A 25564-nucleotide genomic window follows, 5' to 3' on the forward strand; every position below is an offset into this window, starting at 1 on the left:
TGACACTAAAATCACTATGCTTAAATCACAAACTGATAATTGGACCTCATCAAAATTAAAAACTTCTAATCTATCAAAGACATTCTTAAGAGAATGAAAAGGCAAATCACAAAGTGGGAGAAAATATTTTCAAGTCAAATATCTGATATGTATTCATAATATAGAAAGAACTCTAAAACTTAATACCAAAACAACCCAATAAAGAAATAGGCAAAAGATGTGTGTGGGCACTTCACCAAAGAAGACAGACAGGTGGTAAATTAACATATAAAAAGATGCTCAACATCATCAATCAGTAGGGAAATGCAAACTAAAACTGCAATGAGATACCACTACACATCTGTTAGAATGGCTAAAATGAAAGGACTGACCATACTTACCAGAGGGGAGGAGAGTAGGGGATGGGTAAAACAGGTGAAGGGGATTAAAAATACACTTCTCTTAGTGAGCACTATGTAATATATGGAACTGCTGAATCACTATATTATACAGCTGAAACTAATATAACACTGATGTTAACACTGGAATTAAAAAAACAAAAAAACAAAAAACAAAAACAAAACAAAACTGACCATACTAAGTACTGGCAAGGTTGTGGAGCAACTAGAATTGTCATATACTGCTGGTGGCAGTTCAAAATGGTACAACCACTTTTGGAAAACAGGAGGCAGTTTCTTTAAAAGGTTAAACATATACCCACCATATGATCTAGCTATTCTACTTCTAGGTATTTAACCAAGAGACACCCAAAATACATGTCCATAAAAAGACTTGTCTACAAATATATATAGCAGCTTCATTTGCAATACCTAAAAATTGGAAACAATCCAATGTCCATAATGGGTGAATAGATAAGTAAACTGTGGTATACCATACAATGAACACTACTCAGAAAAAAAGTAGTGGGGGGGGGGAACTACTGATAGCATGCTATAACATGGATAAATCTGAAAATAATTCTATTGAATGAAAAAAAAAGAGTGCATGTTATATAATTTCATTTAAAAAGATTCTAGAAAATCCAAATTATTTTATAATGACTAAAAGCAGATTAGTGGTTGTCTGGGGACTGGAAGTGTTGGGAAGGAGACTTTACAGTGGGGCACAAAATAACTTTTGGGGTGATTTGGGGAGGATAAATTTGTTCATCGTGATGACATTTTTTATGGGTGTATATATGTCAAAACACCAAACTGTACTTTAAATATATGTAGTTTATTGTACGTCAGTTATAAAGTCACCTAAATGCTTGATTTTTATTTTGTAAAATAATGTGCTTGACTAGCTGATCTCTAAAGTTCCCTCCAGGTCCAATAATCTAATATTCAAGGATTCATATTATGCCTTTTAATAATATATAGAGGCAAAATAAAGAAATGAGGACAAAAATGAAGAAAAAGGGAAGCTTGCGATTCTAGACTCAAGTCAGGCACAAATCTTACAGCAAAAGTAAAATGCCAAAATTAAGATACACTGCCACATTTCATAAAGTTAAAGTATAAAAATGTTTTTAACCAGAAGAGGAAGCATGTTATACAATCCAAAGTACTAAAGAACAAAATCTTTTACACTTAACTACACTATTTTTGTATCCTTTGAAGTTTATTCATGTACTTTTCCATTTGATCTGTGCCCATCCCTTGAAGGCAGCAGATAACTTACCATTTATCAATGCACTTCTGACAAAAGCTGTGAGCACAAGGCAGGATGAGGTCAGCTCGACCATCCATACAGATACAACACTCCTCCTCGTCAGTCAGCTGCTTCACCCTGCAGTGTGAAAACAGAGCTAGAGCAACAATATTCTCTGCTGTCATTGTGCTTTAAACTTTGTCTCCAGTGCCTTAGAACGCATTATCAGCATCTGTGTGCCCTCAGCATGAAGCAAAACATGACTCAGGCAAAAAAAGACTAAATTAACATCACTTTTAGGGACAGCAAACATTAGGGAAGAAGTACTAAGAGGGACAAATTTCATAAAGAAAGACTGGATAATAGATGAACACTGTGATGATCAAAAAGAATACATAAACTAAAACTGGAAATACTCAGGTCTTTCTGAAAATAATAGGCCCTTTTGTTTTTAAATTTTTTTTAATGTTTATTTTTGAGACAGAGAGAGTGCGTGTGCGTGCGCTCGTGCACATGAGGCGGGGAGGGGCATAGAGAGAGGGAGACACAGAATCTGAAGCAGTCTCCAGGTTCCATGCTGTCAGCTCAGAGCCCTATGTGGGGTTAGGGCTCAAACTCATGAACTGGAAGATCGTGACCTGAGTCAAGGTTGGACTGAGCCATACAGGCGCCCCCATATTAGATCCTTTCAATTATATCACATTTACATAAATGAATTCAACCGAAAGAAGATTTATTTGCCATGTAGGATACAAAGCTCTTTAAATTATGGACCTTGTTGGGATGTTTGGGTGGCTCAGTCAGTTAAGTATCTGACTATTTCAGCTCAGGTCATGATCTCACAGTTCATGGGATTGAGCCCCGTGTCAGGCTCCTGCCAGCTCAGAACCTGCTTGGGATTCTATCTCTCCCCTTGTCTTTGCCTCTTCCCTGCTCACTCATTTTCTGTGTCTCTCTCTCCCAAAATGAATAAACATTAAAACAACAACAGCAACAACAAAATACAGAAAAGAAAAGCCTAAACATTGCCAGTCATGCTCTAAAATTCACTTGGCATTTCAGTAATGTTTGTACAGCCCAAACCTAGAAAACCAAACAATCCTATAAACAACAAATGATAAAAGGAAATAACAATTTTACTACAATATAGTATTTGGAAACCAGTTGGTTAAGAACAGACCAGAAAATGCAACTGTAAAAGAAGCAATACAAGAGAAATTCTTGCTAAACATACTCTTAATTTTAAGGTAAAAGACACTGTCAATACAGACTTTCGCTGTCTATTCAGTATGACAATAAGACAGGATGTCAACATGTCTGGATCCACCAAAGACTTTTTCCAATGAGATATTTACAAATTTAAATTATGTTCATGGTTGTCAAATGGCAACAGGTGGGAGCTTTCACATGCAAAGAGCATTATAGAGAAGGAAAAGAAAGTTTAAATAGAATAATAATATATTAGGCCTGAGTAAACAAATGCCATCAAAGAAAACTCTGGCTGACTTCATTTCTTCCTGTTATAAGAGAGATATTAATATCCTTTGTCATTAAATGCAAGCATATAGAGTGGAGAGTGCATTCATGGAAACTGGGTTGATAGAAGCATTACCTGGTGTGAGTCACTTTAATTTTTCTATAATTTGGCACTTAATGTCCTGAGGCACAGACATCCAAAAACTGATCAGCTGAGATAAGAAGTAATGTGATTTAAGATATCACAAAGAGCACCAGCAAATATTACTGAGATTTCAGCAGCTTGCATATTGGAAAAGAAGAGAAACATGGTACTTATGCACTGTATACCTTCCCATCCAAAGACTAGCCTGACACGATGTTACAGATGATGAGTTTTCATCAGGGTCTTCAGAGGTGGAGCTCATTGCCAATACTCCTGATGCTTGACTTGTGATGTCTTTATAAAGCTGAATAAACTGGTACAAATTCATGATCCGTGATGCTTCCACAATGCCAGTGCTTTTGTTAATCTACAAATACAAAGAAAATGAAAAAAAGAGTTCATAATTTCTTTGACCAATTTTTTTTTCAAGTTTTTATTTAAATTCCAGTTAGTTAACATGCAGTGTAATATTAGTTTCAGGTATAGAATTTAGTGATTCATCACTTACATACATCACCTGGTACTCATCACAGCAAGTGCCCTCCTTAATCCTCATCACCTATTTAATCTATCCCCCTTCTCTAATCATTTTTCCCAAAAGAGGGGGGAACAGATATTTAGTCAAACATCCTAGGAAATAAAATTTTTCAAGGTTTGCAAACTACCTAACAAGAGAGAAAAAGTCTGTCTGAGCAAATGAATAATAAATGTCATGTCTCCTACATTTATGGAAGTCAAAGTACTTGCACACGTGTATCTCATTTGATACTCAAAATAACCCTGTAGGCATCACCCTGTTTAGAGTTGATGATGTCAGATGACTTTCCCAGACCTAAAAAATGAATTTCAGAGACCAGTATTGACAATTCTTTTTAACTTCTTAATGAATTTCTTAACTAAAAGATTTATTTGAATCCAACAACCACATGCCATTCTACTATAACTGAAACAACCAACTGCTTTCTTGAATATCTTAAGTTCTATTTTACACTAAAACTTCCAAACTAAAGAAAGAAAATTACACTAAAGTAAATCCTAAGAAAAAGTGGTTGAATTCTTCCCAGAAGGCTATTTTGTTTTGGCAAAAAAACTCATTTAGTATAAAGTGGAACCAGTGGCCTACAGATTGTACCTCTCCCCACCCTCGCTTACATTCTTTTATTATTATTATTATTTTAAAGTTTATTTATTTATTTTGGGAGAGACAGAGGGGGGCAGATGGAAAGAAAGAGAATCCCAAGCAGGCTCAGATGGATAAAAACAATACAATTCATGAAGTTCCTTTTTTAAAGTTTATTTATTTATTTTGAAAGAGACAGAGAAAGACCGAGTACAAGCAGTGGAGGGCCAGAGAGAGAGGGAGAGAAAGAGAATCCCAAGAAGGCTCTGTACTGACAGCACAGAGCCTGAGGCAGGGCCAGAAATTACAAACTGTGAGATCATGACCTGAGCCAAAACCAGTAGTCAGATACTTAACTGACTGAGCACCCCAGGTGCCCCTCATGAAGTTTCTTAATAGCCATTGTAGTCCATAATTTTAATTAACCCATTAATTTTTCTAATATTATTTCCATAAAATATTTCATTTAAACATCATTTAGATTAGCTTTTATAATGAATTAAATATTATTTGAGGATAATCATGGTAGTAACAGTCAAGACAAGGTCTTTTTGTAAATACGAAGGTTATAGCACAATTGTGTTTCAGTCACTTAAGATTAAGAAATATGAGGAGTGCCTGGGTGGCTCAGTCGGTTGAGCATCCGGCTTCGGCTCAGGTCATGATCTCATAGTTTGTGAGTTCAAGCCCCGCGTTAGACTGCTGACAGCTCAGAGCCTGGAGTCTAATTCAGATTCTCTCTCCTCTCTCTCTCTCTCTCTCTCTCTCTCCTTCCCTCTCAAAAATAAATAAATCTTAAAAAAAAAAAGTTTAAGGAGGGCACTTGTTGTGATGAGCATTGGGGGTTGTATGTAAGTCATGAATCATTAAATTCTATTCCTGAAACCAATACTGCACTGTATGTTAATAAATTTTAAATTTAAAAAAAGTTTAAAAAATGACAAGGTTTCTATTATGCCTCAGCAGAGAGAACTAGAAAATTATAAAAAAAAATAAAAAAATTGCAAACTGCTTTGATGAAAATGAGTTGCCTTAAAATAAAACCTTGTAATTTTAACCAAAAAATTTTAGCAAGTTATTAATATGTAATTCTACTATACTGTATTACATGATTAAGCGTGGCTCTAACCACCAAAAGAATTTAAGTTCAGAGCTTGAAATCTCTGTTGTCCTCACCTTGGTACAGATCACCCGTACAACCATTTTCCATAAGGCAGAGGAATCAGACCGAGGGAGTACCTCAAAAACAAGATGTTTTCCCTGGCCAGAAACCATTTTAGCAGTTCTGAAAAGAGACAAATACATTTAATTTTATGAAAGTCTTATAAAATAATGGAGCTATGAAACCAGATTCAAGAAACACTTTAAAATAGAAGAAAATCTGAAGAAAATACAGAGACAAGTAACAATGATTGTAATAATTAGATTCTTAAAACACAGGGACAGAGAATGTTTTGATTATAAACATACAACTAAGTTTTTAACGTCAACAGCATCACTGACAGAATAGATCTTTTTATGTCATATCTCAATGGTTTTTTAATGTCTAACAAAGATGTCTAGAAAAAAACACATCTAAGAAATCAGGTACTTAAAGAAAAAGTTTAGCTGGTTTCATTTAGCCACATTTTTTTTTCCTTATGTTTATTTATGTATTTTGGGAGAGAGAGAGAAAGAGAGGCAGAGAGAGAGAGAGAGAGAGCGCGAGAGAGAGAATCCCAAGCAGGCTCCATGCTGTCAGAGTGGAGCAGAATGAGGGCTCTGTCTCATGAACTGTGAGATCATGACCTGAGACAAAACCAAGAGTTGGATGCTTAACTGAATGAGCCACCTGCATTTTGACGACTGCCTCAGATGTATAAAGTATGAGAAAAAAATCTTGCTCTTGGTTGAGTCCTAATTTAAGCAACACACACCTCTTTGAAAAAAATTTTTTTTTTAAATTTGGGACTGGATCAAGCAAATGATTTGAGACACCTTAAATACAGCTTTGCTCTCTTCCTTTAGCAGAGTAATTTTGAGGGCCACAGGATTCTAACATAAAAATATAACACCTTTAGAGGATAATTCAGTATCTTCCTATTAATGCCAAATTATATCAGATCAAAGATACAGTAAGTATTATCATTAGTCACATTTCTCTCTGAGCACGAGTGGGGATATCATACTCAAAACCAAAGGATGTAGAGTTAAATAGAAGCCACCGAAAATAAAGCAACTAGCTCTAGGTAACAAAGTCTGCTAGTGAAAGAAATTCATCTGTGCCAGCTCTCAGCTGTTTTCTAGCTATTAAGCCACACTTTTTGTATAGGTTTAACTTTATAATTCTCACACAGCCTTGCACTTGTGAAATGCCCAACTCTGACCCATATAAATTAGTTTTAGGAACCAAATCCAGTCAGAACATCCTGTGCTAAGTAAATAAAAGGAAGATATTCTTTACCATCACCTCTGTATTACACAATAAGCTTAGCTGTGGATGCTTTCACAAGACATATTTTATCTGGTATCTTTAGACCAAAAAGTAAAATTTTATAGAACAGATGGTTTATGTACATAAATTCCGAGACTCTAAAGGGATGGCAAATGTCAATGATTACTCTTCGTAAGAGTCAAAACAATAAACACCAAAAAGCATTCCACTCAGGCACCTCGATGACTCAGTCAATTAAGCATTCGACTCTTGGTTTCAGCTCAGGTCATGATCTCATGGTTGTGAGATTGAGCCTCACGTTGGGCTCTGTACTGGGCGTGGAGCCCTCTTGGAATTCTCCCTCTCTCCCTCCCTTCCCTCCCCCCCCATGCTCTCGCTCTTAAAAAGTTAAAAAAAAAAAAGCATTCCATTCATTATTCTATTAAATTTAATCTATTTTTACTCCTTAAGAATACAGTCCCAGAAGTAATGCCTCAAATACTACCATCTGTATAATCTAAAAAAGGAAAAAAGAAAAAGGCTAAAATTTTATGACTATATTTTTATTATAAAAGATCAGACAATATGTAAATATACCCAGTAAAATGTACAATCTCCCTTCACTGCCCCCCTTTTCCAGCAATTCCCCAGAAACATTGTATACATACTTACAGTTCATTTTCTATGCGTTTATATGTATATTCATACAGGATCCATCCATATATGTATACAGAATTTCTTTTTTTTTATTAAATGAATGAAATCCAATGTTTCTAAAAGATGTTAACTTCTAAGATAACTTTAATGTTTAAGACATTCTTTATTCTTCATGACTGGATAACAGTAGACTCTGTATTTTAATAGCTTCTACACAGATCAGTATAAAAATTGATACAATAAAGAATAAACTCTGGGCGCCTGGGTGGCTTGTTGGTTAAGCATCTGACTTCGGCTCAGGTCATGATCTCACAGTTCATGAGTTCTAGCCCTGCAATGGGGTCCGTGTTGGCAGTTCAGAGCCTGGAGTCTGCTTGGGATTCTGTGTCTCCCTCTCTCTCTGCTCCTCCCCTGCTTGCACTGTCTCTTTCGCTTTCTCTCAAAAATAAAGAAACATTAAAAAAAAATTTTTTTAAAGAATAAATTCACAAAGAAAAGGCAAAGTTCTATTAGATGTGCTCTTTAAAAAGGCAGAGAAATTTAAATTCCATCTTAGAAATCTATTCAAGAGTTAAAGAGATTTAAAAATGTTAGCTAATTAGAAAATATTAATAAATGAAATACCTTGTCCTTCAGTGGTGACAAATGAATTATTACTATTATGTATTTCTATGGCAAAAATAATGCTCAGTGAACAGATTTATTTATTTATTAACCAGATGAATTGGCTGATGTATAGAAACCTGACTGCCCTTTGACTATCCTCGGAACCTTTCTCTAGAGTGACTAATTGGCTTATTCTTACTCTCTTCTGTTTACGTAAACCTTTAGGTGTTTCAAACAAGAATTGATTTATAAGCCTATGTTCAAAATCCAGTTTTAAGTTCCTTTGGTCTCTTTTGTTCCTGTTATATATTTTAAAATAGCCACATAGAAAATCTTGTAGTAGGCACTCAATAAATATTTGCTAACTGCTGCAGCTGAAAACATTCAGTCTTACCAATCAATATTTCTGGTTACTTCTCAGACAGTCATGGCATATGGGGCATAGGTCAGGGAGGAAAAATAAAATGAAAAAGAGCAAGCCTTACATATCATTAAGTTCAGCTACTCTCCCAAGAAATTCTTCATAAGTTAAGGAGCCACTTTCTCGAACCAATATGACATGTTTTGCTACTTTTTCTGGTAACTTGCTAAGAACCAACTGTGTCTGATCCGAAATTTGCTGTCCCATGATGAAATGATGTCTTTTGAAATCCAGAAACAGTGTTGCTTCACATAGTTATCTGTCAAATATATATAAAAGTTACTTTCATATATACTATAAAAACAGCAATATACCCATCCCTTCAAGAAAATAAGAAAAACTAGGAATACCTTTAAGTGAGGGTTCAGTAAACTTAAACAAGTCTAAGGTGGAATTTATTTAAACAATTATATTTTTAAAGTAAAGATTTATATTTCTATTTTTAAGATCATATAACTAAATGAAAAAACAAGATTCACTTATGTTATTGGTAGGGTGGTGAACTTCCAATTCCTATAATTTTGTCAACTCAAAAACCATCACAACTGAGTGGCTCAGTTGGTTAAGTTTCCAACTCTTGATTTTGGCTCAGGTCACGATCTCATGATTTGTGAGATTGAGCCCTGACTGATGGGAGTGCATGACTGTGCTCTCTCTCTCTCTCAAAATAAGTAAATAAACAATAAAATTAAAAAAAAAAATTACACACACACACACACACACACAGAGGCATTTAAGTGCTTGTATATAATAGGAAGCTTGTTTATACGTATAATTTTCAAAGGACATTTACTGACTACTTACCACATGTCAGACTCTTACCTAAGAGCTTCCCATATTACCTCATTTATTTCTTACAACAACCTTAAGGGCGAGGCATTATTATATTCTTATTTTTACAGATAAGGAAGTAGAGCTAAGTAACTTATCTAAAATTAAATGGTAAGTGACCGAGGTGAACTTTGAACTCATGTTTTTCAGATTCTAGTGCTCATATATTTTTTAAAGTTTTTATTTAAATTCTAGTTAACATACAGTGTAATATTAGTTTCAGGTGTACAAAACAGTGATTCAACACTTCCATACATCACCAGTGCCTAGCACACAAATGCAAAATACTAACATAGTTATTTTTTAAAATTTTATTTAAATCCAGGTTAGTTAACATATAGTGTAATAACAGTTTCAGGAGTAGAATTTAGTGATTCACCACTTACATATAACAACCAATGCTCATCCCAATAAGTGCCCTCCTCAATGCCCATCACATATTTAGCTCATCCCCCTACCTATCTCCCCTCCAGCAACCTTCAGTTCTCTGTATTTAAGAATTTCTTATAGTTTGCGTCCCTCTCTGTTTTTATCTTATTTTTCCTTCCCTTCCCCTATGTTCATCTGTTTTGTTTCTTAAATTCCACATGTGAGTGAAATCATATATTTATCCTTCTCTTATTTCACTTTCTAGTACTCATATTTTTAATCACTGATATACCAAGATACATAATCATGATACAATTATATCAGCCAAATAACATTTGTTGAAATACTTTATTTGTAAATGTGCAACTTAATTTTTAATTATAAAATATATGCAAATTAAACACGGCTTAGAAAAGATAGCACTTTTGCTATCTAACTTCTCCAGGTGTTTTAATGTTTAAAAAAAATTTTTTTTTAATTTATTTTTGAGAGAGAGAGAGAGAGAGCACGAGCAGGGGATGGGCAGAGAGAGGAAGACACGGAATCCAAAGCAGGCTCCAGACTCTGAGCTGTCTGCACAGAGCCCAACATGGGGCTCGAACTCAAGAACCATGAGATCATAACCTGAGCTCAAGTCAGACACTCAACCAACTGAGCCATGCAGGTGCCCACCAGGTGTTTTAAACTTAAAGTTTATATAACTTGTTTTCTAAGTATGAAGGTGATATTTTAGTTGAAAGGCTGGATCACTCCTTTAATAATCTACTAGCAGTATAGATCAATAAGTTATTGAAATGACTTAAAAATGTAATCACAAAACATTTATAACTTTTTTTTAATGTTTATTTATTTTTGAGAGAGATAGAGAGAGACCAAGTGCGAGCAAGGGAGGGTCAGAGAGAGGGAGACGCAGAATCCGAAGCAGCCTCAGGCTCTGAGCTGTCAGCACAGAGCCTGACGCGGGGCTCAAACCCACGAACCGTGAGATCATGACCTGAGCCAAAGTTGGACACCCAACCGACTGAGCCACCCAGGCACCCCTGTAATCACAAAACATTTAATAATTACTCTAAAGTCTTGAAAGATGTAATTCTATGAATTGTGGCTAGAGAAGAGTTGAATGTGTTTATTCTGCAAAGTTTTTTTCTTTGGTAAATAATGATTAATCAGAATATCAAGTACTGAGAATATGGTTGAAACAGAAAATAAAGTCTGTCTATGCTGTCTTACTCTGTCACTTAATATGAAAATCCCTATTCAACACAAATACTACTACTACTAATAGTAAAAGCAGCTAATACTTTTGATCACTTCCATTGTGTAACACAATCTTCTGAGCACTCTACATATATTCAGGAATTCAGTCAGGGGGACCTAGGTGGCGCCCGACTTCGACTCGGGTCATGATCTCACAGTTTGTGAGTTTGAGCCCCACATCTGGCTCTTTGCTCACAGCAAAGAGCCTGCTTCAGATCCTCTGTCCCCCACTCCCTCTGCCCCTCCCCCGCTAGTTCCCCTTCTCTCTCTCTCTCTCAAAATAAACTTAAAAAGAAAAAAAAGGACTTCAGTCATTCAAATTCCCATAATAACCATTTTATAGATGAAGAAATAGAATAGTTATGGAAACAAGCAAAGAGAGGTTAAAGTAACAAAGTGACATAGCTTACAGGGTTGTTTTGTTTGTTTGTTTGTTTTGTAATATAAAGTTAGAAGAACAGGGGCGCCTAGGTGGCTCAGTTGGTTAAGCGTCGACTTTGGCTCAGGTCATGATCTCGCCATTTACGAATTTGAGCCCCACGTCGGGCTCTGTGCTGACAGCTCAGAGCCTGGAGCCTGCTTCGGATTCTGTGTCTCCTCCTCTCTCTGCCCCTCCCATGCTCATCCTCTGTCTCTCAATAATAAATAAAAATGTTAAAAAAAATTTTAAATAACTAAGTAAATAAATAAAAGTCCTTCCCAAGAAGGCAGTAACTTCACACTGATGTATACTACGTATATACACATGCACTATTGTCCTTATTTTTCCTGTTCTAATTTAAACATGTGAAATATCATTAGGAGCCAATGGTTGTAAACAGGTGTTAGGAAGCCACTGTGTTACCACAGTCTTTTTAAGGCCATGGAGATACAACAGTGAGTGAAAGAAACATGTTTCTTGCCATGATGGAGCATTTGATACAGTGGGGAAGAGACAACAATCACACCATTAAATACATAATTATAAAATGAGAAGAACTAAGCCAAACAAGTACAGGGTGCTACAAAAGCCTATAAAAGGGAGGCTTGATGTAGTATTGTGTCAGGGAAGTCATGCACAGACAACATTTGATTTAAGAAGAGGGACAGAGGAATGGAAAGGAAAGGCCATTCCAGGCAGAAGTTATAGAAAGTGTGTAATGGAGGAAGGAACATTGTACGTTTGAGTCAATAAAAAAAAGGCTAGAGTGACTAAAGCAGAGGCAGAGGGAGAGGGAGAGGGAGACTGGTATCAAGAGACGACCTGAAGACAAGCCTGCATGCCTGTCCAACCTGTGGATGGCTAAAATTGGTATTAATGAATAATGTCCACTGAAGACTAGGATTAAGACTGAAATAGATAATGATTTTCTGAAATGGAATAAATTATTTCAAATATGACAAAGTTAAATCCTTAATATTTTTTGAAAAGCCAATTGCACAAAAAACACAAAGCTAAGATGTGCTTAAAAGCCGTTAAAAAAATATAAAAAGTCTGAGAGTTTCAGTCAAAATAAGCCAACAGTAAATAAGGACAAAAAAGATATTAAGATAATCCCAAACTCTTGCTAGAAGCAGATGTCCAAAGCAAGACCCTAGTCCTATTGTTCTCTGTAATGGGTCCACCACATTGTAGTTCTGTAATCAGCTCTAAGCACACATTTTTAAAGGGCATTAATCATTTGAACATACCTGAGACAGTATACAAGATGTTATGGATCTAGCAAAGGAAACAAAGTGATTTATTCTAGATAAGCATAATTCAGTAACAACCAATAGGTTTGTTCAAACATTTAAAGAGATTTCATGTACAAGAGTAAGATTTATATAATTACAGTGAAAATACTGGCCTATAAGTGTGAATTAGGCAAACTTCAGGTCAAATAAGAAATTTCTATCATCCACAATTATCCAGAAGTATTAAGGGCTGTCTTGTAATGTATGCGAGCTTGTTTTCATTGGAAGTGTGGAAGTGTTTAAATAAAGATTAGAAGTTCATCTAATGAGTGTTTTAGAAAAGATGTTTGCTTGGGTGAGAAATAGAGTAGGTGACTCCTAACCTAATATTTCATTCCTAAAGTGAAGCTTAAATTCCCTCTAGCTTTCCTGTACCAATCCAATCAAAATGCAATAAAAAATTCTAACCAACCGGACTGAAAACTTTAAATTACACCTATATTACTTAACAAAGAAAAAATTAAACTTTTGAAATACACGATCTTAATATTTAGTATAAAGCATTTAATGATAATTTAACCAATGTGCCCACCAACCAGATATTTAAAAAGAAGCTTTAGTCACTTATTTATTGAGTAAGAAAATGGTCCCTTTTGTTTCTGAATAGTTTTGATTTGATGCCCTAACTCTGAATAAGGTTTTTAATTTGATGCAGCATATTAACTTGCTATCCTGTAATTGCACTTGGTATCTGGAAAACCTAATCACTAACTCCTCTGATTAATTTTTTTAATGTTTATTTCTGAGAGAGAGAGAGAGAGAATGAGAGAGAGAGAGAGAAAACTAACCAGCAGGGGAGGGCCAGAGAGAGAGGGAGACACAGAATCTGAAGCAGGCTCCAGGCTCTGAGCTGTCAGCACTGAGCTCCACTTGGGGCTCAAACTCATGAGCTGTGAGATCATGATCTGAGCTGAAGTTGGATGCTTGACCAACTGAGCCATCCAGATGCCTCACTAACTCCTCTGATTAAAAGGCAACACTAGACACTAAGAGAGTCTGGGCAGTGGTTCTCACCCTGGTTCAGTGGATAGGGCCTAGAATTTACAGTTCATTTTGAATACCATAAAATAAGGATAATAATGATAAATATTAATGTCCATCACTAACATAAATATATGATTCTGTGATCTATATGCATTATAAAACCAAAACCAAGGACAGATATTCACAAAAACAGTCTGTTGTGGCCATCCTCGAGTCACCCGCCATAGGTTTTTCAGTGTCCCTCTTCGGTGACTCTGCACATTCTTTTATAAAATAGCACACATCATCAGTTAGGTCACTTGACCATCCCCCTCTGTGAGCTTCCTGAGGATAGCGGCTGTGTTCTCTCTTCTGGTAGATACATAAGCATACAATAAATGTTTATGAACAGATACAGTAAATATTGTTGACAGATTTTTTAAAAATTATTGTTCACTTAGTATTCTTTTGACTAACTTGTTCATTCATCTAGTCATAACTTGGAAAGAAGTTTAAATTTTTAAAATACATGAAAAAAATAAAATTGTAAAAATTCATCACTAATTTAATGTGTACATGAATTGAAAAATATTCATTATTTGATAGTACCAAATAACTCCCTCTAGACAGGGCACAGTAGTATAGCATAGGAACATAATTTGTACAAACCACTGGCATAGAACTCAGTACAAGATAAATCTCCCATCAAAAGTTCTTAAAGAGGGGCGCCTGGGTGACTCAGTCGGTTGAGTGTCTGATTTTGGCTCAGGTCATGATCTCATGGTTCATGAGTTCAAGCCCTGCTTCGGGCTCTGTTCTGACCGCTCAGAGCCTGGAGCCTGCTTCAAGTTCTGTGTTTCCCTCTCTCTCTCTGCCCTTCCCCCGCTCATTCTCTGTCTTTCTCTCAAAAATAAACATTAAAGAAATATTTTTTTTAAGTTCTTAAGGAACTAGCAGTTCTCATACTATTATGCCATCTATAATTAATGCCACCTGCCTTTCTAGCAGGATAATAAAGGCACACCTTGTTTTATTTTTATTGCATACACCTTTATTGTGCTTCACAAATATTGCCTCTTTTTTTTCTTTCCCAGGTTGAAGGTTTGTGGTAACCCTGCATGGAGCAAGTCTATGGGTGCCATGTTTCCAATAGCATTTGCTGACTTCATTTTTTCATGTAACATTTTAGTAATTCTTGCAATTTTTCAAACTTTCTTCTTATTATATTTGTTATGGTAATCTGTGATCAGTGATCTTTGATGTTACTATTGTAATTGTTTTGGGGTGCTATGAACTGCACCCATATGAGATAGCAAACTTAACTGATAAATGTTGTGTATATTCAGACTGCTCCATTGACAAGCAGTTCCCATCTCTTTCCTTCTCCACAAGCTTCCCTATTCCCTGAGACACAACAATATTGAAATTAGGCCAATTACTAACCCTACAATGGCCTCAAAGTGTTTAAGTGAAAGGAAGAGTCACACATCTCTCACTTTAAGTCAAAAGCAAGAACTGATTAGCTTAGTAAGGAAGGCATGTTGAAAGCTGAAATGGTCCAAAAGCTAGGCTGCTTGCACCAGTTAGCCAAATTGTGAATGCAAAAGAAAAGTTCTTGAAAGAAGTTAAAAAGCGCTATTCCAGTGAAAACACAAACAATAAGAAAATTAAAAAGCCATATTGCAGAGGGGCACCTGGGTGGCTCAGTCGGTTAAGCGTCCAACTTCGGCTCAGGTCATGATCTCACAGCTTATGAGTTCAAGCCCTGCATCGGGCTCTGTGCTGACAGCTCAGAGCCTGGAGCCTGCCTCGGATTCTGTGTCTCCCTCTCTCTCTGCTCCTCCCCTGCTCATGCTCTGTCTCTGTGTCAAAAATAAATAAACATTAAAAAAAAAATTTTTTTTAAAGCCATATTGCAGATATGGAGAAAGTTTGAGTGGTCTGGATAGAGGACCAAACCAGGCACACCATTCTCTTAAGCCAAAACCTAATCCAGAGCATGGCTCTAACTCACTTCAATTCTGTGAAGGCTGAATGTTGTGAGGAAGCTGCAGAAGTTTGAAGCTAGCAGAGGTTGGTTCATGAGGTTTAAGGAAAGAAGCCATCTCTGTAACATAAAAGTGCAAGGTAAAGCAGCAAATGCTTATATAGAAGTTGCAGTGAGTTGTCCAGAAGATCCAGCTAAGATTAGTAATGAAGGTGGCTACACTAAACAACAGATTTCTTTTTTTTTCTTTAATTGTTTTATTTTAGAAAGAGTGGACATCAGCTGGGGAGAGGAGGGGAGGGAGTTGGGGGGGAGGGAGGGGGGAGAGGGGGAGAGGGGGAGAGGGGGAGAGAGGGAGATTGAGGAGGGGGGTGGGGAGAATCCTAAGTAGGCTCCATACTCAGCATGCAGCCTGATGCAGGGCTCTCAATCCCATGACCCTGGGATCATGACCTGAGCTGAAATCAAGAGTTGGATGCTCAACTGACTGAGCCACCCAGGTGCCCCTAAACAACAGATTTTCAATGTAGATGAAACAGTCTTCTATTGGGAGAAGACGTCATTAGGATTTTTTCATGGATAGAAAGGAGAAGTCAAAACCTGGCTTCAAAGCTTCAAAGGACAGGCTGACTCTCTTTTTAGGGGCTAATGCAGCTGGTGACTTTACACTGAAGCCAATGCTCATTTACCGTTCGGATTAACCCAGGGCCCTTAAGAATTATGCTAAATCTACTCTGCGTGTGCTCAAGCCTGGATAATAGCACATCTGTTTACAACATGGCTTACTGAATATTTTAAGCCCACAGTTGAGACATACTGCTCAGAAAAAAAAGATTACTTTCAAATTATTACTGCTCACTGACAATGCACCTGGTCACCCAAAAGCACTGTTAGAGATGTACAATGAGATTAATGTTGTTTTCATGTCTGCTAACACAACATCCATTCTGCAGCCCATGGATCAAGGGGTAATTTCAAGTCTAACTAACATTTTGTAAGGCTATAGCTATCACAGATAGTGATTCCTCTGATGGATTTGGGCAAAGCCAACTGAAAATCTTCTGGAAATGATTCACCATTCTAGATGCCATTAAGAACATTCATGATTCATGACAAGAGATGAAAATATCAATATGAACAGAAATTTTTAAGAAGTTGATTCCAACTCTCACGGATGACTTTGAGGGGTTCAAGACTTCAGTGGAGGAAAGAACTGCAGATGTGGTAGAAAGAGCAAGAGAATGAAAATTAGAAGTGGAGCCTGAAGATATGACTGAATCACTGCAATCTCATGATAAAACTTTAAAGGATGAGGAGTTGCTTCTTATGGATGAGCAAAGACATTGGTTTCTTGAGATAAAATCCATCTCTGGTGAAGATGTTGTGAAGATTGCTTAAATGAAAACAAAGGATTTAGAATATTATATAAATTTAGTTGGTAAAGCAGTGAAGGATTTGAGAAGTCAATTTGAAAGTAAATTTGAAAATTGACTCCAATTTTGAAAGAAGTTCCACTGTGCGTAAAATGCTACCAAATAACACTACATGCCAGAAAGAAATCACTCATGAAAGAGTAAATTGATGAGGCAAACTTCACTCCCACAATAAAGTATTTTTTAAAATTAAGGTATGTATATTGTTTTTTTAGGCATAATACTGTTGCGCACTTAATAGACTACAGTATAGTGTAAACATAACTTTTATATGCACTGGGAAACCAAAACATTCACTTGACTCACTTTACTGCAATATTTGCTTTACTGTGGTGGTCTGTTACTGAACCTGCAATATCTCCAAGGTATGCCTGTAATGTGCTTTCAAAAAAACATTTCAAGGATTTTCTAAATAAAGAACAAATGTTATTTTGAAACTCATAAGAATATCAAGGATTCCAAAAATGCCACATTCTCTAGTGGGTGGTAACATACACTTGATCACTTCTTTTTCTAACAAATGAATTGTTGTAGTTCAAATATTCATTACAAAGATATAAAAATCACATCATGAGCACCTGGCAAAACAAAAACCAAAACAAAGGAAAACCTCCATGAACATTTAAACTGTATCCATTAATAAAAGGATTAAAGCAAAGTTTAAAAGCCTGAAAGTACAGTAAAATGACTAGTTGACAAGTACTGTAGTATTTAGAAAACCTCTCTGAAGCCTATTCTCCATGAATTTTTGTATCAACTTCCTTACTTACAAAAATAATAATCATCAACTACTTTCATTAAGTCAGCTTTAAGATCAGTGATAAAAACTAAGTTCCAAAAACTAGATCCCTAAAGATACTATTTACTTTGTTACTCACTGCTTACTCAAACTCTACATCTATAAGCAGATATCAGCTGTTCTGCAAGATAAGAAATTAACAGTAGCTATGATGGATACATAAGGAAACAATTATACTAGTTACTATAGAAGCTGGAATGCTTGTTCTGGGCTCAAAGATCTTAATTAGAAAAAAATATATATAGAAAGAAAAACTACAAAAGAGAGTACTTGAGATTAAGACTGGATTTTTGATAGCACTGTTGTGTTTACTAAACACATTTCATATTTGGAAAAATACACTAACTAGACTTGTAAGCATTCTCTCTGGACCTTCCCTGCCTTTTTGGGAGAAGGGGAAGGGAAGTCTGCGAAGCGTTTAGACATGAACTAAGAAGGATCAGGCTACACACATTAAATATAAAGTTCACTTACACCAAATGACAGGACATTTTGGAGACATACAATCATATTCCAGAGGAAACTATTTAGAAACTGCAGTCAGGCAGGGGTAAGCTCAATCAGTTAAAGTCTGACTTCGGCCCAGGTCATGATCTCACAGTTCCTGAGTTTTAGCCCCGCATTGGGCTCTGTGCTGACGCTCAGAGCCTGGAGCCTGTTTCGGATTCTGTGTCTCCCTCTCTCTCTGCCCTTCCTCCGCTCATGCTCTTTGTGTCTCAAAAAATAAGTACAAGTTAAAAAATAAAAATAAAAAAAAACAAGAAAAAGAAAGAAACTGCAGTCAGAATCAAAGGAAAGGAGAAAAACCCATACTTCTTTTGAGTTCTGAATTCAGAAAGCATCACTTCTTAGGAGTGACTTCAATACACAGGTTACTGATTTAGGATCGTTGATCCATGGCACCCCATACCCCGCATGAAATTCTGAATGGATGGAGCTCATCTTTTAGCAAAAATGGGCGGAAGAGAGGTGGAAAATAACTTTATGCAGAAGATCTAAGACTTACAAACCATAGGAAGTGTTAAGGCAGCTTTATAAATACGCCAGAGGAAAGAACTAAATAAATCATTTGGCAGCATGAACTAGGACAGGGTCGGAATTTGAATGTACACTGATATTTAATAAAGGGGCTAGGGATAAATTTGAATAATAGCAGTAAATCCACATTTGTAACACGATACAAATAACAGAAGAAGTCACTGCAAAAGCTACCACAGAAGGCTTTCTTTCCAGGAGTAGTTACTACAGTTATTAGAAAGGAAACTTTTTGTCTCAGACGGGGTCAAGGTAGCTGGTTCGACAAGGCAAGCCTTTTGGGAAGATGGACAGTGTAAGCTAATTTAGCAATAGAAGGCCGGCTAAGCAGATCGACTTGGCCTTTTCTGAACTATCGCCCCAGGCAAGGGTTTCTAACCTGAGGTGCCCAATGCGGCAGGGGCACACAAGGTTTCTGCAGCACCGGTGTGTTTACGCACCCACCACCCTCTGGCCATCCTAGCTGCCTCGGTCCCTCCTCAAGCGCACCTGCACGTTTAACCAACAGCTATTTCCGCTGGCCCACTTGACTGCGCCGGCGGCAATATTCAAAAGCAGTTTCCGGCTCGAGAAGGACAAACCCTCTCCTAGTTGTCCAGAACCACCCCTCCCACTGGACAACCATCTGCACTTCTGGCCACTGGAAACTGCCGGGTTGGGTACGCAGCGTCCGCAGAAGGGCCTCCCAAACCAGCCCTGCGCCCTAAACCGAGGCCTAGAAGGATGGCGGGGCCGGGCCTCTCGCCCCACTGAGGCCGGCTTGACAGTGGAGGACCAGCCGGTGTTTCTCCTCCCAGCCCCGGGGTCTTGGGGCAACAAGGAAGGGAAACGGAGAAAGGACAGCACGAAGCAGCTCACCCCTGGCTCAAGGCAACGCGCTACCGGCGGCAGCAGCTCCACCTCAGCCCGCAGCTCAGACCCACAGCGGCGGCGACGCGGGCCGGGCTGCGACTGGGTCGCACCTCAGTGACGCAGAAGCCCCGCCCCCAGAGCGTTTTTGGAAACAGTGCGCAGTCACTGACTCCAGCCCTCCGCTCCTGTTCCGGCTGCGGCGTGCCGCTCAGCCTGAGGATCTTTGACGTTCGAGGCCCGGAGGCCATCTGAGAGGGTGACGCCCCAGGAGGGGGCCGAGCCCAAGAGGAGGCAGGAGAAGCCTCGCCTGGCGGGCTCCTAGAGGCTCGGTGAGGTGAGGTGGCCTTTGCTCCCGCCTGGCCGACTGCCGCCTCCTGACGCCACCTCCCGAGCGGCTGTCGGGGGCCCGCCCAGCTGTTGACAAAGGCCGCACTGTAGAACCCGGGTTTGGTGAAGGGTTGGATTCCAAGCCACCACTTGTTAGGCCTCCCACTGGTCATAGCTACACAAAGGTAATCTTGTTACTTTACCATGTGATGGGGCCAATTATACTCACCTAGCTAGGTTGAGAAGCAAAAAAAGCTATATGGAAAGTAATTAGCACTGGGTCCCACACGGTAAGCCCTAATAAATGGCAGCAATTCTTATGAACACATGCTGTGATATTATTGCTGCCCATTAAGCATCTGTTGTGTGCAAAATACTATACAAGTCACCTTACAGGCATTGCTCTTGTTTAAGTGGTTTGTTCAAAGTCACACGGCCAGTGAACAGCAGAGCAAGGACTTAAACCCAGGTTTAAATTACTTACGATAGATTAAACTAAATTAAACTACTTAGCAGGTAAATTAAACTACTTATGATTCTTAATGTTTGGACATTTGTGTATCAGTTATTTGTAGTTTTAAACCGTGAAGAATTAATCCTTCCCTCTAATAATAGCTATTGACCATAGAAGAAGCCCTATTCCAAGTACTTTAAAGGTGTTAATTTAATCCTCACAGCAATCCTGTTAAGTAGGTATTATTAATACCTTCATTTTACAGTTGAAGAAACAGGAAAGTATGTTAAATTTTACAAGGGTCAACCAACCAGTAAGGAACAGAGCTGTATTCAAACCCTAACTGACTGAACCATGAGCTTGTGCTTTTAACTCTTGTAAACTGCCTCAGTAAGACTTCATCAGGACCAGGTTCATGTTGTCCGTGTACTCCCCTTTTATACATTACGGAGAATGTGCCGAGGATTCTCTGCCTGACAACTAGCACACAACCTGGCCTGCAATAGTTGTTCAGTATTTGAACATGTGATGAATATATGAACCTTGGAAAAACTAAGCCTAATAATGATAAGCCTAAACTAAGCCTATAAGTAATGATTTAGTAAATTAAAAAAAAAAATCTAATTAAATTCAGCAAGATTCTGTAGTTTAGCCTTATCTGGGCCTGGGAGTCTGGAATATTTCTCTGTAAAATTTTCCTTCAATTAAAATAGTATTGGAGGTTCTACTTAGTGCAATAAAACCAGGCAAAGAAATAAAAGGCATAGAGATTGGAAAGGAAGAATAACACTGTATTTGCAGATAAAAATACCATGGAATAGTACCAAAAAAAAGCTACTGGAACTAATTAGTTTCGCAAAGATGCAGGATACAAAGTTAATATACAAAAAATCAGCTGTATTTCTGTATACTAGCAATTAACAATTGGATGTTGAAATTTTTAAAATATCATTTAGCAGCAAAAACAAAAACACAAAAACCTAGAGATAAATGTGACCAAAGATGTGAAACACATAATATGAAAACTGTAAAACATTGCAAGAGAAATTAATGATCTAAATACAGAGATACATCATGTTCATGGATCAGAAGATTCAATATTTTTAAGATGTCATTTCTGTCTGAATGGATCTACAGATTTAAGGCAAGCCCAGTAAAAATCATAGCAGATTCTTTTTATAGAAATCATCAACCTGATTCTAAATTTTATATGTAAATGCAAAGGAACTAGAGTAGCCAAAACTTTGACCAAGAAAAACAAAGTTGAGGGACTTACAATACTTGATTTCAAGACATTATAAGAAGGGCGCCTGGATGTCCAAGTTCATTGAGCCTCTGACTCTTGATTCAGCTCAGGTCTTGATCCCAGGGTCGTGAGATTGAGCCCCACATCCTTAAGATTTTCTCTCTCTCTCTCTCTCTCTCTCTCTCTCTCTCTCTCAAAAAAAAAAAAAAAAGACATTATAAGAGTTACAGTAATCAACACAGTGTGGTATTGATGTGAAGACAGATATAAATAGAGCAATGTAACAGAATTGAGAGCCCAGGGATAGACCTACACATACAGAGTCAATTGATTTTCAACAAATATGCCAAGGCAATTCAGTGGGGAAAGGATAATATTTTCAAGAAATGGTGCTAGAACAATTGAATAGTTATGCCAAAAAAATGAAAAGAATTTCAATCCTTTCCTCATACCATATAAAAAATTAAAAAATGGATCATAAATCTAAATGTAAGAGCTAAAAGTATAACTCATAGATGAGAATATAAGAAAAAAAATACATTACCTTGGATTTTGCAAAAATTTTTTAAACATGGCACAAAAAGCATCTTAAAAGGGAAAAGAATTGATAAATTTTACCTTCTCAAAATTAAAACATTTTTTCAAAACATACTTAAGAAAGTAAAAAGGTAAGCCATAGACTGGGAGAAACTGTTTGGAAAGCATATATTTAATAAAGGACTTCTAACTACAATATATAAAGAACTCTTACAACTCAGAAGACAACCTAATTTTTAAAACTGGGCAACAAATTTTTTAAAAATTTTTTTAAACGTTTATTTTTTATTGAGAGACAGTGAGAGATAGAGCATGAGCATGGGAGGAGCAGAGAGAGAGGGAGACAGAATCTGAAGCAGGCTCCATGCCCTGAGCTGTCAGCACAGAACCTCACGTGGGGCCTGAACCCACAAACTGCAAGACCATGACCTGAGCCAAAGTCGGATGCTTAAACAACTGAGCCACCCAGGCGCCCCTGGGCAACAAATTTAGATAGACACTTCACCAAAGAAGTTATATTGATGACAAAATAAATATATGAGAAGATGCTTAACATCATTAGACATTAGGGAAATGCAAATTAGAAGTACAATGAGGTATCACTGCACACCCTAGTCACAGAATGGCTAAAATTAAAAAGACTGATCATACAAATTATTGGCAAGGATATGGAACAATTGGAATTTTCATATAGTGCATTTTGGGAATATAAAATGATATAACAAATTTGGAAAACAATTTGGCCATTTCTTAAAAAGCTAAACATATACCTACCATATGATTCCCATTGCATTCCTAGGTATTTACCAAGACTATGAGTATTCACTGCAGCATTATTTGTGATAGGCCCAAACTAGAAACAACCCAAATGACCACCAGCAGGTGAAAGAAAAACAAATTGTGGTATATTCACACAATGGAATACTGCTTGACAATGAGAAGGAATGGACAATTGATAGACTCAACAACGTGAATGAATCTCAGAATAATTATTCTGAGTGAAAGAAGCCAGACCAAAAAAGGAACACATACTGTATGATTCCTTTGAAATAGAATTCTAGAAAATCCAAACTATAGTGATAAAAAGATCAGTGGTTGCGATCAGTGGGATGAAGAAGATGAAAAATGGGGACTGGAGATTGATGGGAAGGTGGTATCACAAAGGAGAAAACTTTTTGTAGTGATAGACATGTTATTTTTCTTGATTGTAGTGATGGTTTCACAGACGTATACTTGGTCAGAAGTTCTCAAATTGTCTACTTTTATCATGTGCAGTTTACTATATGCAAATTTTGCCTCAATAAAGTTGGGATGGAAAACATATCTATTTAAATTTTAGAAGGCTTTATATTACAGCCTAATCTGAGCCTGGGAGTCAGAAAATCAGTGCAAATTGCTTTCAATTTATAAAATTGAAGCAGTCCTTTTTTATACTTCATAGAGAGTGTAGTGAAGATTGCAACTATAGGAGAGACTACAAGATTAAAATATTTTAAAATTAATATTATTGACATCTCTAGATAATTTCTTTTAAGCACTACAGCTTTTAACTTTCCACAAGTGTAATGATTAAAATATAAAACCATAGACATTAATAAAGATTATCTTAAAAGCTGTAATAGAAGAGATTAGAAATTCTGAAATAGGAGTTATGAAGTTATTTTGTAGCAGGCAAAGGAAACCTTTATTTTTCTTATGTAAAAAAAGGTGCAGGAAAATGTTTGTAGGAAACCACAAGTATAAATAGCAAGAGTTAAGGAAAGAGAAACTACTAAGTTAACCCTTTTATAAGAAGAAGAGTGGGGTGTGCCTGGGTGGCTCAGTCAGTTGAGCAACCAACTCTTAATTTCCGCTCAGGTCATGATCCCAGGGTCATGGTGATCGAATCCTGTGTGAGGCTCTGCGCTCAGCATGGACCTAAGCTGCGCTCAGTTTAGGATTTTGTCTCTCCTTCTGCCCCTCTTCCAGCTCTCATGCTCTCTCTCTCTCTAAACGGGGAGGGAGAGGAGGAGGGAAAGGAGGAGGAGGAGAAGAATTGATCCTTTTGTAATGAATCTTATAATTTGTAATGTGTATTCAGATTTTCATAGTTTAGGTAGGTATTTGCCCATCCAAATACAGAGGCTTCAATGAAATTGTAGTAAACACAGTCCTGTAGTGAAGACCAGGAAAATTTGAGAGACTTTTAAAACTTTTTTCTAAGAAAATATGTCCAATGCCTCCTGCTTTTTGTTAGGTCACTAAACATCTATGATAGGACTGTGGGAATATATGAGGAAGGCTCTGAGTGATTTTGGATTGTAAAAAATTTTAACTTCCTATATTAATCCATAAAATTATGAAGTTAAAAGAACTAATAGATCATTTGGTCCAACATTCTTCATTTATAGATGAGGAAACTGAGATCCAAAGATGACAAGGTCCTTCACCTAAGGACCACAGAGCAAGTTAAATGAACTGTGTTAGAATCCAGATATGCTGACCACCAGTCTAGTGCTTTTCCTCACAGTACATTACTGCTTTTAATTCTATTAGTGTAGAATACAGAGGAACAACTGGCCACCTATAATTAAGATTAAAGCTTCATCATCTTCTAGAATGATGCATTTTGAGGTTTTTATGTCTTATTGATCCCTCCTTTCTGGCTGTTTCTTCTCAAGCTCTGTCCTCAGTTTTCTGCTTTTATTTTTGAACATTTGGGGAGCTCAGGCACTTGTAGCTTCAATTATCACCCATATTCAGATGATTTCCAAATCAACATTGCCAATTGTTATCTTTCATTAGTGTTCCAATCCTGTATTTCCGTATTTACATAGAATATCTCCCAGAGGGATGAATGTACTACAGTGATGGGTTCCTGAATTCAACAATTTCCTTATCAAAGTTGCTTCAGTATTCCTTCTGGTCTCCCAGGTTAAATCATATGAAGAGATTTCTTTCTGTCTCCTAAAGCATTCTGTCATGGTATCCTATATTTTCTTTAAAATTTCTCTTTGCTTTATTTTTTTATTCTTTTTCTTTTTTTGAGTTCTTAGTGTTTGCCAAGTACCAAAAGTATTCTATATGTATTATCTCATGTAAGCCTCACAACAGTCCTAAAGATAGATATCAATATCATCTCAATTTTACAGAAGGGTAAACAGTCCTGGAGAGGTTAAATAAATTGCCCAAGGTTACATAATTCATAAATGGTAGAGCAGGATTCAAATCCACTGTCTGATTTTAGAACCTCAAGTTTTAGCTACTGAGTTATATTTCTACTATTGGGCTTAACCCATTCTTGTCCAT

At 37.0% G+C, this 25564-nt stretch overlaps 1 protein-coding gene and 1 long non-coding RNA gene across 4 annotated transcripts in view; one reads left to right on the forward strand and one right to left on the reverse strand.

Moving 5' to 3' along the window:
* Window positions 1–25564, reverse strand: part of RNF141 (ring finger protein 141) — a 30503-nt gene that overhangs the window by 4183 nt on the left and 756 nt on the right. The window contains exons 1-5 of one of the 3 annotated variants that reach the window (XM_047876755.1): window positions 19719–19814; window positions 8535–8729; window positions 5550–5658; window positions 3439–3620; window positions 1663–1770 (exon numbers count right to left, since the gene is read on the reverse strand). In XM_047876755.1, coding sequence (XP_047732711.1) covers window positions 1663–1770; window positions 3439–3620; window positions 5550–5658; window positions 8535–8677 — 542 coding nt within the window. In that variant the 5' untranslated portion in view covers window positions 8678–8729; window positions 19719–19814. Of the gene's footprint in view, window positions 1–1662; window positions 1771–3438; window positions 3621–5549; window positions 5659–8534; window positions 8730–15300; window positions 15325–19718; window positions 19815–25564 lie in introns of those variants that run through there. The other 2 variants (XM_047876756.1, XM_047876754.1) reach the window with 2 other exon arrangements.
* Window positions 19884–25564, forward strand: part of LOC125176034 (uncharacterized) — a 175207-nt gene continuing 169526 nt past the window's right edge. The window contains exon 1 of the long non-coding RNA XR_007156106.1: window positions 19884–20224. This is a non-coding gene — a long non-coding RNA (uncharacterized LOC125176034). The remainder of the gene's footprint in view (window positions 20225–25564) is intronic.

This window comes from Prionailurus viverrinus, chromosome D1 (genome assembly GCF_022837055.1).
Source record: "Prionailurus viverrinus isolate Anna chromosome D1, UM_Priviv_1.0, whole genome shotgun sequence".
In the NCBI taxonomy this organism is placed as follows: Eukaryota; Metazoa; Chordata; class Mammalia; order Carnivora; family Felidae; genus Prionailurus; species Prionailurus viverrinus.